We start from the raw sequence: 14504 nt of genomic DNA on the forward strand, positions 1-14504 counted from the left end.
GAGCGCTTGCTACGCAGGGAGGATAACGTGAACGAAGGTGCGAGCACTCAGCTTAATGACATCAAGGGATCCAGGAAGCACACGAGCTTTGGTTTGGCCACGCTTAGGCGTGCGCTGCATACATGAAAACAAAAGAAAAGAGCTGGTTTTCGTGGTCTCTGGCGGTAGCGGGTGAGTTGAGGGCACGCATTTAAGCATATCGGTCCAGTGTACGTGTGTCTTGCATGCCACGAAAGCGACATAGAAGATTCGCAAATACAATACTCGTGTTGGAATATGTGCGAAGCGAATCTTTGTAGTACCTGTGTTTAAGTTTAATTATGTTTGAGTTACTTTTGCGCACATGCTGATAAAATGACTTCAATATTGCTTAAGTAATTCGCTCATTTATTGTCGACGCTTCTGGTCCATTAGGTGCCCGCACCATTAAATAATAATTCGATACTTGAAATTTATTGATAGAAAATTGTTGTGTTAACTTGCCAGCATTTCGTAATAAACAATACTGATGTTGGAATATGTGTGAAGCGAGGCCTTTTATGGAATTCATGCTTAGGTTTAAGCATGTTTGCATTGATGTTCATGCTCATGATAATGAAATGAGTTTATTGTTGCTTAAGTACTTCTTCCATTTCTCGTCCGCGCTTCTTTCCCATGACGTGCCTACGCCATTAAATATTAATTCGATACTTTAAATTTTTTATAGGAAATTCTTGTGTTGACTTGCCAGTGTTCAGTAATAAACAATACTCACGTTGGAATACGTGGAACGTGAAGCTTTGTGAACTTTAATCCTGTTCGAGTTGAAGTTCGTGCACATGCTGATGAAATGAATTTATTATTGCTTAAGTAATTCGTCTATTTCTCGTCGACGCTTGTGCGCCATTACGAGCCCGCCTTACTAAACACTCAATCGTTATCCCAAGTTTTCTTATAGGCAACTGTTTTCTTAACATGCCAATATTTAGTTATAAATTAGATTTATCTAACGCTCAGGGACCGTGGCGAACGCAATAAAACGAGTTCTGATTGCCATTTAGGGCACCATTAAACTAGTACTTGTTAATTAACTTTTTAATTATTGCTGTTTGTCGTGTCATTTCAATGTGGAAATTGGAGAGGTTCATCAGTCCCCCCGATATCCAGCGCTGGATTTGCGAAAATGAAATTGCCGGCAGACCTATGGGCTGAGTACTTCCGGCCTCCGGACGCACACATCTGAATCTGTGCGGCTACAAAGCTCCGCAAGGCCGTGCCCGCGTGTTGACGTCACCCAGAGTTGCACACGTCACACGCACGGCTGGGCTAGAGCGGGCGAGCACCTCCTCTCTAGCCCATCAATGCCTTCATATTGCCTTCAATGCCTTCACAATGCCTTCATATTGCGGGCTTTGAGTGGGGTCAACACGCGGGCATGGCTTTGCGGAGCTTTGCAGCCGCCCAGCTACAGATGCGCGCTTACGGAGGGCTGAAGTACTCAGCGCATAGTTTTGCGGGCAATTGCATTTTCGCAAATGTAACGCTGGATATCGGGTTGACTGACGATCGTCTACAATTTCCACGTTACAATCACACTCCCAACTGCCTAACTGCCATAATTAAAAAAGTTAATTAATAATTGCTTGTAAATGTTGCCCTAAATAGCAATTGCAACTCGTTTTATTGCATCCGCCGTGCCCATTAATCTTTCGCGCAAGAAAAAAATATCTTACCTCCGAAAGCCTAGGTTTTTAAATTACTTAACGTTTTCCCTGAAACATCTTGTATACCGGGCGCTCACAACAGATGATAGAAGCTTCAAGATGAATACCAGACATGCATAATCATTTTCATTTGCATCTTCATTATCACCATCATCACAATCAATATCATCATCATCGTCATCGCCATGTCTGATTCCACTGCAGGATAAAGAAGGCTTCTCCTATGCTCCTTCAGCCGCTCCTGTCCAGTGATGCCCTGGTCCCTTCTGGCTGTTTCGGATTTCTGCCAAACGCAACAGCCTCAACACATTTACAAGCAAACAAACACGTATCGCACATTAGTGTATTGGTTCACCATCCTTACACTTTTTCCAACACCGCAAGGAACAGCCAGCTCGTAGCAGCAGCACGTTTTAAAGCGCACGATAAAAATGTGCTCCCACAGGCAATGAATTCACACAGGTTCTGCATAGCATGCGTTCCGCAGAACGAATTTGCAGTCAGCGTATTTCTAGCGCCGTACATCGGAGGCTTAGCACGCACGTAAAATTGAGGGGTTCTTAGGAGGGAGGCGGTAAGGAGGAGACCAAGGAGTCTGCGGGCAATTCGAAAAAAGAGGTCGAACGCGCGCTAGCCGCCGACATCAAGGAAAGCTACAGAGCCCTCTTTAATACCTTCAATTTTCCCCCGTGTAAGGGCGCTTACCAGGGAAACGCCGTTGGCAGCCCAAAACGAAAAAAAAAAAAAAAGAACATCTGCATGCAAGAGCGATATCGGTGTGCTGGGAACAAGCTCAGCGAAAAGCGGATTTCTTACCGACTCAAGGAAGGAAGCTTTCGATCCCGAATAAAGCAAACGAGCGCCGAATATGCGTTAAAAATACATTCAGAGTACTTCACCTGCAGTACGGGGTTTGGTCGTAGGGGCGGGGTTAAAACAGGTACGGCAGGGAAACGCCAGCTGGCGTGCTCTTTTGTCTCGGGATAAATAAGCGGGTTTTTATATTTCCTTTACTATTTGCTATTCTTTTGAATTTCTGCTTCGACAGTGTACAACTAACTTCACTTGAAAGTCGGACACCCTTTGCAACAACGTTTAGATAGCGCCCGTTCTAACAATGGCGTAGGCACGACGGGGTAGGGGAAAACCATGCCATTCATTCCTCCCCCAAAATTATACAGCCGAGGGGTGGAAGCTCTGCATCAACCTTGCACGGCTTCGATGTCTGCTCTCACTACAACGACGAGCCATTTCGCGATGCCCCGAAAAAAATCAAATAAAAAGCAATCGTAACGCCAGGTAGAGTACGCCCATGGCGCCCCGGTGTTTATTTTTAATCTTGAATGAATTCATTACTTCTGTTCCTTCTCTACTTTTTTGCCCCTTTTATGGTCCTTTATCCTCCCCTCCCCTCCCGCACCCTACAAATTAAATCCTGCGTACGTCACTGATGCGTGTAGTAAGTTAGCGGACCCCAGCATTTTTTCTTGCTATCGGTATTGATATTTTTCTTGTCGCTTTCGGGACACCAATGTTAAGACGAAAGTGATGAGTTCCCAAGCCTTCCCTTGATTAATAAAGGACAACGACAATAATAACAACAACTACGACATCAACAACACAAAAAAGCGTCGTTGTTGGCCGGTACGGCAAATGGCCGCGGCTAGAATTTACAGAAATATCACAATTTTGGGCGAAGTGCGCATGTCGAATCATTTCGAAAAAGTCACTCAATTAGTGAAGAGAGGGGGAGAGAAAGAGAGAGCGAGAGAGAGTAGGGACTACTTTATTGATCGCAGGAAGTTTAGGAGGACGGGGTGGCCGCAGACCCCAGCCTGGCGGTAACCAGCGAAGCCTTGTCGACGAGGGAGACTTGTGTTTCCATGTCAGAGTTACCCAGCGCTCCCTCCCACTGCTCATCGGAGAAAACTAAAGGGAAAGGGGTTTATCATGGCAGCCCCAAATTAAGTGGGGTAGAGTGGAGCGTGTTCCACACTCAGGGAAATTGGGAGTTCTCATAGGAATTGAACCATTGTCTGTAAAGTATGAGCCAAGGGCGTTATCACCACGCAACACCAGCTTTTTTTGTTTACTGCACGGCGCTGCATCAGCACGTCGCTAGCAGCGAACAATAGATATTGCGTGCGGCACTAACGTCACATTTCGTGACAGGTGAACTTGCCGGCACGTGAGTAGAACAAGTACACTCCTGCTATGGTCCACCATAAACTAATGAACGAAAGCGAAGAAAGAGATGCAAACATAATGTTGCAGTAAACCCTTTGATGCCGCAAGGCTTTCGGCTTCAAAGCACTAAGGAACCATAGGTTCCGCAGGGAAGTTTTGATATTTCTCCCTTAAAAAATTTAAGCTTACTTAAGTCACGGTCTATTTACTGTTGGCTAAACACATATGACGAACGCAGCAATTTCATGTCGCTGCAGGAAACTGAAATTCAATTTTTTTTTCAGCATAAACACTAGCACTCGGTGGAGGCAATTGCGGCGCAGATGGTGCTATAGTTTTTAGGCATTGTTCTTGCTATGTTTTCATTTTCTTCATTGTTGCCTGCTGAGAGATCAAAAAACGGATCATTTGACAAGTTAATAACATGTCATCCCATCACCCAAGAGTTTGCTCACGACAGCTGGATATACCAAAATTATCTGCACTGTTCGTTTTCTTGGTATTGTTAATACAATAGGCTGATCCTCCGTGAGGTCATGTAGATGCAGTTATCATCAGAGAGCGGCTGCTTTTTAATGAATACGTATTACTCAATGCCTGTCATAACGCGTCGATATTGTGTGTTTCACTCTGTGTAATAGTGGTAATTCAATCATAACCGGCAGTTATCTACCTATCATCATAGTTTCTCACAATACCCAGGAATCAATTTGTAGTCCTTCAGCATTTTTATTGTTTACAGACCGTTTTAAATCGGAGTTAAAACATAAAGCCTTCAAAAATGAACAGCCCCCGCGTCACAAAAGTGTGTTTTGTTGAGGCTCGTTTAGGTTCATATTGTTTAGTCAAACATGTTAATCTTACAAAGCTTGCCGAACTGCAGTGTCACACATCGAATTGAAGCGGTTTTTCATTTTGTCTTCTTTCATTTACCTCGTCTCTTTTTTATTTTAAAGTTTGCCCTGTAGCATAAACATACACGAGTACTCAGGTACACGAACATAAACTTTATTCATGAAGTTGTCTTCATGAATAAAGTCCAAGAGTTGTCGTTGAAATGGTCCATGAACCCAGCGCTGCAGTTCTGGAGGGCGGCCAGGGTTGGAGGCTGGTTGCATCAAGGCGCCGTAATCGGATTAGATGCAGTCCTGAACAGGTCCGCACCAAATGCTGGGCATTCACTTTGCGAATGGCGGAGTCCCAGAATTAACCGGCGGAACCGCATAGGCTGCAGTGTTTACTGTTGTTATATCAAAGACTGGTTCAGTCACAGACTGCGTAATGGCCATTGCTACGCGTAGCCTCCGCAGCGAAACGTCCACTTTGTGAGTTAGGTCAGTACGGTGGTTTGTAACCACATGGGAGTATGAGATCTTGTGGGGTTCGCCGGAGTTTTTCCTTCTGTGGTGACAGGTTCCCACTATGATCTCCGGGGAGAGGTGGTAGTGGTGGAATCACGGTACACCGGCGACTGGCCATCTCTGCCTCCCATCCACCACGTACAGCTGAACGGGATACCGATTCTATGCGGATCTGCGGTAGAGCACTTCTTGCTTAGTGGTGAATGGCATCTGCGAACGACGTGGCTTGTGCTATGTGACGGATATCGTGGATGGCTTTCGTAGAGTCAGTTCGTAAGTGTAGTCGAGCGTATGGCCCTGCCTGGACAAAAGGCAGTATTGTTGCCATCTCATCGCAAATTACGGCTAGTTCAACGAGATACGCTGACGCAACGGATTAGCCGCATATGAACAAGTTTGGTCAACCTCGGGTAGCTGGGTACAGATGAATGCGGTGTGCGCCATGTCACTGTTGACGCTGGCATCTGCATATTCGATTGCGCTGTGTCTGTGCCGTGCTGGCGAGAGACTTGGCCATGGCGGCCGATTGGCTTGTTGTCTACTAGTTATACTCACTGCCACGAAGGAATGTCTGAACCTTTCACGGTTGTAATGGGCACAACATACCCCATGTACTCGGCTAGCGCAGTGGCTGCACCGATCATCGAGACTTTACATGCACGGGCAGAGTGGTGTTGGCCCGCCAGCTCATCAGTCGTATAGAGTTGGGCTTCCGCCCGCAGAGTTGATCTCGAGGTCATTCGGGGTAGTCTAGTAATAGCCCGCATGGCATCCCGATTGACAACTCCAAGACTACCCCAGTACCTCATCGTGAGATGGTGGAATTGAGTTTGTTACACGGGTCGGGGCTGCAGCACTGGCCGCACAATGAGGCGAGCAATGCTGATGCGCGACCCGCCAGCCTTCGTCGCAATTCGACGTATCAGGTGTATTACCTGTGCAGCACACCCGCCGCGGTGGCTCAGTGGCTAAGGCGTTGCGCTGCTGAGCACGAGGTCGCGGGTTCGATTCCCGGCCGCGGCGGCCGCTTTTCTGATGGAGGCGAAAAGCAAAAACGCCCGTGTGTACGAGATTTCGGCGCACGATAAAGATCCCCAGGTGGTCAAAATTAATCCGGAGCCCTCCACTACGGCGCGCCTCATCGCCTGCGTTGCGTCGGCGCGTTAAACCCTACAATCAATCAATCATCAATCAATACCTGTGCAGCACGCTTCTTCGCACTCTACCCGTGGAGCCCCGGACCCAGACGAGGCAACATTGAGGCCCAGCACACGAATAATTGGGAAATCTTGTAGAGGTTGCTGATGAATAAACTACCGTACAAGCAGGTTCTCAGTCAGTGTCGCCCACGAATTTTCGTTCGAAAGTTCAAGCCCTACTTGGGCGCATCAGTAATCGGCCCTGTTTATAACGACGTTTGTAGCGCGTCTTCTTGGATAGAGATGTCAGGGTGCAGGAAACACACAGTAATGTTGTGAGCACACATAACGTAATACGCGCATGGTATCCCAGCCAACCGCCAAGCTAAAGGGGAAGCAAGGTTGATATTGGCACTGACTTTTTGAACACAAGCGCCATCGTCGTCGTCCTTTTTTGGATTTGTAACAATCAATTCAATTAGTGTTTTTGTTTACATGAATACAGCTATCCTCAATTATGTTTTCGTGCTTTGCCTGAAATGTAATCAAGGTTTCCTCTACTGTCAACAATTTTGACATCCATAAAAACAGCGTTAGTGGCTGGGGAAGTATAGCCATATAATGAACTTCGTCTTCATACACACCGTTATGGCAGGAGTCTTTCTACAGCGTTGTGCGGTCTCCCGAGAGATGATAACGATTTCAAAAAAGTAACTTCAAAATCAGATGCCGAGAAAGCTGTTCGGTGCTGTGAGGTAAGCGGGCTCCATCGTGTCATTCGCAACCTGTGGGAGACATCAGCGTTGTGACAGGTGGCGGGCAGTTGCACCCTCTGAATAGCATGTCAGTCAGGGAAGTTTAGTGCTTAGGCAGTCCAAGAGGGGAAAAGTTCACGCTAGAGTCGAACATTTTCCTGGGAACAACTGCTACACTGGGAGACTCGCCGACTGCGTTATGTCACGGTGAGACGTCGCTTTCTTTCTCGATCTTGGCGGGTGTACCAAAAAAGGAATTCCTGCTTTTCCGAACAAATCTGGAAGACGCCAGACGTCTCCCGCTGTTAAGAATATTGCGGATACGGGTGTACCCAAAAAGCTCAGATTTCGCAGGCTTTCTCGCGGGAGCATACGAGTCGTTACGCTGGGAACGCAAAAACATTTTCTAGAGATTTCGCAGAAAGCATCACGCTGGACCAATTTATACCGCTATACTCGGTGACAACTTAAGAACGGCACCAGAAGTTGCCGCTGTGCCTTATCACCGTAGCCGGATGTTTCTCCGCACGGCGCAAGTAGGGCGTTACTGGGAATATTTTGAACATGGTGTGGGCCATTCCCGCGATTTTTTTTACTTTATATGCTTATATACGACTCCAGTGACGACAAACAAACTGCGTGAGACAAGGCAGACGATATCACGCATTCATAGCAAACCCCTTTCAAAACGCGCGCGAACTGACGTCACGGGTCCGACGCTTTGGCGGAGTGATACACTACATGAGGTGGTGCCGTTCTTGAGTTGTAACCGAGTATAGTTACCACCCTTCAGAGCTCGTTACAGCCCCTGATTTAGGAAGCGGGCCCAAAAATTTGGGAATGCTGCTGCAAGGGGCCCTCTTCGACGTGCAACAAACGTGCCTCGCTGATTAGTCTACTGCCGACGGCAATAGACTGCTCAGGCTTATCGACCAATAGGGTAATAGACTAATCAGACTAATCATGCAGGCATGCTGTCAGCGTTCCAGCAGGCGTGCAGCCACTTAATTTAGTACTTCACGCCTTGGAAATGTTATGGTGGCTCCAAAGAATTCGCGACAGACCCAGTACGGCAAACCAGAGGGGCTCCAAAAGGTTTCTAACACAACTGTAACGGTGTCAAACCAACACTACAAAAGAACATTCACGCGGCCTCCGTTTTTATTCCCTGACCATCCGCGGCCTATGTGCATTTGTGTATACAGTTATATTGGAAGGAGGCTGCGCTTGATGTGGACTGATTCTTCGTTGCTTTTGCGTTCGCGATGCGGCTACCATAGATTGCTCTCTTCACCGTGACGGTGCCGATTGCTACTCGTCTACCTCATCGTAGCTCCTTATTTTCCCACAACTGCAGAATTATATCTAAGGCCTTTCATTCCTTTGCAGCCAATCTGCTCAACCGATGGCGGTGGAAATCAGAACGCAGCCTAACGGTCCACTCTACGTCGACATCGACGGCTTGAGGATGAACAAGCGCTTTTCTCCAGAGCTGGTGAGATCCGCCATCGAGTACGCGGCAAGACCAGACGACACGTTTTTGCTTTCGTACCCGAAGTGCGGGACCCACTGGACGCAGCAGATCGCGTACCTGATTGCTCACAACGGCGCCCCTCCAGCAGACGTTCTCCAGTTACACATGCATTCACCATCACTGGAAAAGTTTGGAGCCAAGACTGTCACCAGCCTGTCCAACAGGGGGCTCATTCGAACGCACCTTCCCTATGACCTCGTGCCCAAACACCCGGAGGCCAAATACCTCTACGTGTGTCGAAATCCCAAGGACGTTTGTGTCTCGTTTTTCTACCACACGAAAGGCTTGGATGGTTACGACTTCGCGGACGGCAAGTTCGAAGACTTCTTCGAGGTCTTCCTCGCAGGAGAAACGGACTTCGGCGACTACTTCCAACATGTGCTGCCGTGGTACGCCCGTAGAGGGGACAGCAACGTGCTATTCCTAAACTACGAGGAGATGAAGGCGGATCCGAAAAAGTGCGTGCTCGAGATAGCGAAATTTCTCGACAGAGATCGTTACGAAGCCCTTCTTGAAAACGAAGCCATCTTGGCAGCCGTTCTCAAGTACAGCAGTCCGGAGTACATGAAGTTGCAGCCTTCGAATGGCGCCGGCGCCGCATGTGCAGCTCCTTTATCCTCGCCCGACGTTCCTGAGATCATGCGAGCCGTTTTCAACACGCCTGGGTCAATACGCTCCCTGAAAGGTGTCGTGCGGACTGCGCGTAGCGGTGGATGGAAAGAACATTTTACGCCGGAAATGAACGACAGAATGGAGAAAAAGATACGGAAAGAAATGGCTCACACTGACCTTGTTGCGCTCTGGACAAAACATGGCATTTTATAAAGCGTCATCCATGATACCTTCGTGCTTCAGTACAGAAAGATAAAGAAAGGAGCAAGGGGACAGCGCATGTGAAGAACCAGTGTCACGCGTAAAATCCTTTATCTAGGAGCAACTATTTTTTCCTATGTTGCACGTTTATGAGTTCGGCCGATTCAGTGTATGTATGGGCGTGCTCATGAAGCACTGAAGTTGGAAGTATAGCAGCAATAAAATTTTATCTCCCATTCTGTGGCAGTGCATTTCAGAGAAGAATAAAGAAAATCAATATTTGAGGTGTTTTGCACGCCGATGCAGCATTCAAGCTATTAGATGCGCCGTATTTGGGATGGCTAAGGGTTAATGTAGACCACCTAGGTATCTTTAGCCTGCACCGAAATCTCGGCACACAGTGTTGTGGTTTTCAGATTTGGCAGTAATAAAATTACAGCAATTAAATTACAGTAATGAAATGACTTGCTGCAGTAATGAGCGATGTGATGAATCACTTTTGAGTGTTGGTAATTTAGTAACGTAATAAATTACTTCAAGTCTCTAAGTTAATAAAAATTACTCATTACTTTCCCAATTACTTTTGACTACGATACAGGCTGTCTGCTTCTCTTACGGCATAAAAAGTTGACAAAGAAAAGTTGACAAAGTAGAGTTCCAACGCCCACAGAGTCTCTGGTCATTGGAACTCTACGAACGCGAAGTAAACAACGCTTCGACGAGAGCTATACTGCCTGCTTTCTCGTACCTATTCGTTCCCTTTTCATGCGTTGCAAAGTAATTTCAAAGTAATTTCATTACTTTTGAAAAGTAATAGTAATGTAATGTCATTACTTTCGGCCACCTGCAATTTGTAATGTAATTTAATTACATTTTAGGAAATTCCAGGAAAGTAATTCAACGAAGTAATGTAATTTATTTACTTTTTAGGAGTCATTTTGCCATCTCTGGCCGTTTTCCTCCCGCATCACAAAGAATTGGCCGGGTATCTGCTCGCTTTGTTGAAAAAGTCGTCGAAAGTCTTCTGCCCCCACCTGCCTTGTAAATGCCTCTCCGCTCTACCACGCCCACCTATCACGCTCTTCCGCCCCAGTCTCGGTTCTGCTATAATAAACTCATTCAAGGTTTGCTTAATTCAGTTCAATTTTGTCGCTTTCGCACTGCTGGTGCACCATCTGGTAGGACCTTTTGCTACTGTTTTGCTTCACGTTCGAGCCACTAGCCCCACGCTTCACCGGGAGCCCTTTTTGTATTTTGCGGTTAAAATATTGCTATAACGCGTTTCTCTGTATTCGCCATTGCCAGAATTAGTCCCAGGTCTATTTTAAGTAAAAGGACAGTGGCAGTATCCGTTGTGTGTTTACCGTTTGCTTCAAATATGCCTAATGTTTTATTTGTGCTGAACAACGTTGGCAAGTATTACGTGTGTTAGGAGATTTCGTAGTTTGGAAATGTTTCGCCCATATAAATGCCTCGTTCAAGTGCTCCTTTTAACTTTTGGTGGGGCACTCGGATCGTGACAGACAGATACACAGAAAGCCAGACCGACATTTTCACGTTCAAGTTGCCCAAGAAAGACCATCATCTTAAAAACGACCGCCACGGCCGGGATCGACCCAGCGTCCGTCGGCTCAGCAGTACGACCCCTCAGCCAGTGAGCCACTGCAGCGAGTACTTTTGAGAGTGATAGCTACAGGCACTGCCGAGTGAGTCATAAGGAATTTTTAGCTACGAAAGTCGGAAATACTAGCTCTTCTTTTGGAGCATTCGCGTAAATGTCACGCGAGAACCAAGTGAGCGCTGGCCAGAGAAGAATATTAAATGTGCCCCTTTGGCGCACGGCACGATTACGCAAGACATGACATGAGCGGTAATAGTTTCTGGGTAGCTCAGGACAGTTGAGAAGGACGGAGTGGTTTGACCTCTCTCAAGTACCGCCGCAGGAGCCTCTGCAGCTTAGGTGCCTAGCACAATTCCGCGCAGCCATGCGATGCTCCTCGCGATGGTAAAGCGCAGGTTTTCCGAAGGCGGTTGTCTGCCATATAAACAGGAGGGCAGAAATGAGTAGTGAGGACATACATGCCTAACGTCATAGGTCTCAGAAGTTGCAGATTTTGCTGAGTTATAGTTTATAGACAGCTTTCATTAAAATGCTCATTGTAGTACAGTGCTGCTGTAATTGTTGTTGTTCCTGTGTTATTGCGCGACCGGGAAAATTACCACGACACTGGTTGCAAATTTACAAGCACGTCATATTTTACGGAAGCTGCCGACGGGGATGATAATGAATAGCCTGCTAACGACGGTGATAATTATGAATATAATGATGACGATGGAGGCGATGACGATGATGTTGGAATCACTACGAGGAATCGCAAGGGCGCAGAATAACCAGTAGTTAGCCAAGCGACCTTTCCGCTGCCTTTCGCAAGTACCGAGCAAAACATTTTTCCGAAATTCAGAGAATTGTCTATCATTGGGTCACGCTTATGCCGCTTGTCTGGAGTGGGAGTTTTTTACAGCCAAATATTTTGGTTTTTCTAAATTCTGTACGATTTATCATCTCCATTTACGCTATTATAACGATTACTTGTTTTACGTGCGCCAAATCTGCTTTTTTGTGTAAATGAAGGACGTGACACGGTTCGCCATGTTCGCTATCTTTTAGCATTTTTCTTATTTCTTGGTTTTCAAATTTCTTTTAGAACACTTACCTTCGTTTACGCTATTATGACCCTTAAAGGTGGAGCTTCCGCGGAATTCGCATTTTTGTGGAAATGCAGGGCGTTACACAGTTCGCCATTTTCAGTATTTTGTTCATATTTTTTAATTGTTTGGTTTCTGAAAATTCTGTTACACCAAACCTCTCCACCTACGCTATTATAGCGATAAAGGTGGAACTTCCGCGAAATCTGCATTTCTGTGGAAATGTTAGGCAGTTAGGCGGTTCGCCATTTTTCACTACCTTTTGTATTTTTCTTATTTCTTTGTTGTTTGAAAATTCTGTTCGACCAATTATCTCCATTTACGCTATTATAGCGATTAAAGACCGAGCGTGTTCGAAATCTGCATTTCTGTGTAAATGCAGGGCGTTACACGGCTCACCATTTGCAGCACTTTTTTCTGATCTTCTTATTTCTTGGTTTTATATAATTGTGTTCGACCAATTATCTACATTTGCGCCATTATAACGATTAATGGTGAAACTTTTGTAAAATCTACATTGTTGTGCAAATGCAGGGCGCTACACGGTTCGCCCTTTTCAGCATTTTTTTCTATTTTTCTTATTTTTTGATTTTCCAAAATTTTGTTCGGCCCGTATGTATCTTTATTGGCGCTATTATAACGATTAAAGGTGAATTTTTTGTGACATCTGCATTATTGTGAAAATGTGCGGCGTTACCCTGTCCTGCCTCCGGGGGTACTCGGCAAAGAATGCTATGCAGAAAAAAAAATGTTTACACTTTCCTCACTGTTGACTCTCGCACACCGCATACCGTAACACGCGAAAGTACCACGAACTTGTCTAATACCATGCTTTATACTATACCAGTAACACAAAACGTTCGACAAGCAACCTTTTGCACTTTTGATCCTCGATGAACATCAGAGATGTGCTGGCAAAAACACGTTAAGCCTAGCCTGTCAGTGCAACAGAATTACATGCGATATTTACTCTGGATGTGTGACTTCAAATCCTAAGCGTGATTTGGCTTGCAAGAATCCTTTGCTCAATTACTTTAAATCTTAGAATTACGTATTAGAATTACTTGGGAAATTGTTAAACATTGCAGAGGAAAATATAATAATAGCTCTTACATGTATACGAAAGCACTACTGAGAAGATATGAGGACAGAAAACTCAGGCCTTTGAAATCGAATTAGTAAAGACGTTATTCACGTAAAATGTTTTGAGCCAAAGTCAAAATGACATACAAATAGCCTGCAAGATAAGAAAACGGCCGCTCACAATCTCAAGTGTCTAAATGAATGGTTATATAAAATAGATGGGAGCGCCAGCGAAACAGTAAGCTCTGTTCATTGGCAAGCCAATTTAGGCTATATAAGTGAAGCTCGAAAAAGAACTGGCCTGGGCGGAAACTTTTATGATTAATTCTCTAATTAGCAATGGCACCAAGCGGACGTCTACAGTGCGCTATTTTCAGAAAAAAAAAATTCTCCTCCGCTGAACTCTTTAATTGAGCCTCGAGCGCTGAGAGGAGTTAATAAGACGAAAAAACATAAACAGAGATCAAAAAAGATTTAAATAATTATGTAAGTAATTGCGGGAACCCCTGCAATGGGGGTAAAGTACCGAGGCTTCGTTCGCATTTTGAAGTGGCCAGATATCGTCAGCAGAGAAATCCCATTTATTATAAACGATTGGGCTGGAGTTTCTTTAAAGATAATTGGAGCCTTTCGATTACAAATTTTTCTTTCTTAGAATGTTTTATTACCTTTATTCTTTTCCTATATTTCTCTTCCCGTGTCCAGTGCTTTAAAGCAACGCAGCTGACAATACCAGGAATGAGTAGTGTGGGGAACCCAGAATCACCCTCTACACTTCAGTCAGCCCCGACAGTTTGATGTCGTACTGTTGTATCCGTAGGTGAGCTATTCAAGTTATGCACGAAACTTGAGCGTAATATAATACCCGCACTTACACGCCGCCATTTCCAGTTTGCGATGACAGCGTGTGAAAGCTTGGAAATGTATTTCCACTGAAAAGTGATGTCAGAAGTATCAGATTCCAGAAACCTCGAGGGACCAGTGCATAAGGGCTATTTTTGGTCGTGGTACTATTTTATCTTTCAGCTCAACCCATACGGGTCATTTTGCAGTGGGATCAAGTGTTTTGGTGTAAGAAATCGCTGAAGAGAACTGTGAGTTTATCCACGCTGAAATTCCGAACTGCGTCTTGTCCAGGAAATGCGTTATTGGCTTATTTTTCTATAGTTTTCCAATTATTCTTTAAAGGGAGAAAACAAAGATGAGTCGCTTGCTGATGATGT

At 45.4% G+C, this 14504-nt stretch overlaps 2 protein-coding genes across 2 annotated transcripts in view; one reads left to right on the top strand and one right to left on the bottom strand.

Moving 5' to 3' along the window:
* Positions 1–14504, bottom strand: part of LOC144178698 (sulfotransferase 1E1-like) — a 326559-nt gene that overhangs the window by 55497 nt on the left and 256558 nt on the right. The window lies entirely within an intron of this gene.
* Positions 7227–9730, top strand: LOC144180355 (sulfotransferase ssu-1-like). The gene is made up of 2 exons (XM_077708720.1): positions 7227–7352; positions 8535–9730. The coding sequence occupies exons 1-2, from the start codon at positions 7345–7347 to the stop codon at positions 9502–9504; spliced, it is 978 nt and encodes a 325-aa protein (XP_077564846.1). The 5' UTR covers positions 7227–7344; the 3' UTR covers positions 9505–9730.

The sequence above is a fragment of the Haemaphysalis longicornis genome, unplaced genomic scaffold (genome assembly GCF_048455015.1).
Source record: "Haemaphysalis longicornis isolate Haplotype H1 unplaced genomic scaffold, Haemaphysalis longicornis Haplotype H1 scaffold_4, whole genome shotgun sequence".
NCBI classification, from domain to species: Eukaryota; Metazoa; Arthropoda; class Arachnida; order Ixodida; family Ixodidae; genus Haemaphysalis; species Haemaphysalis longicornis.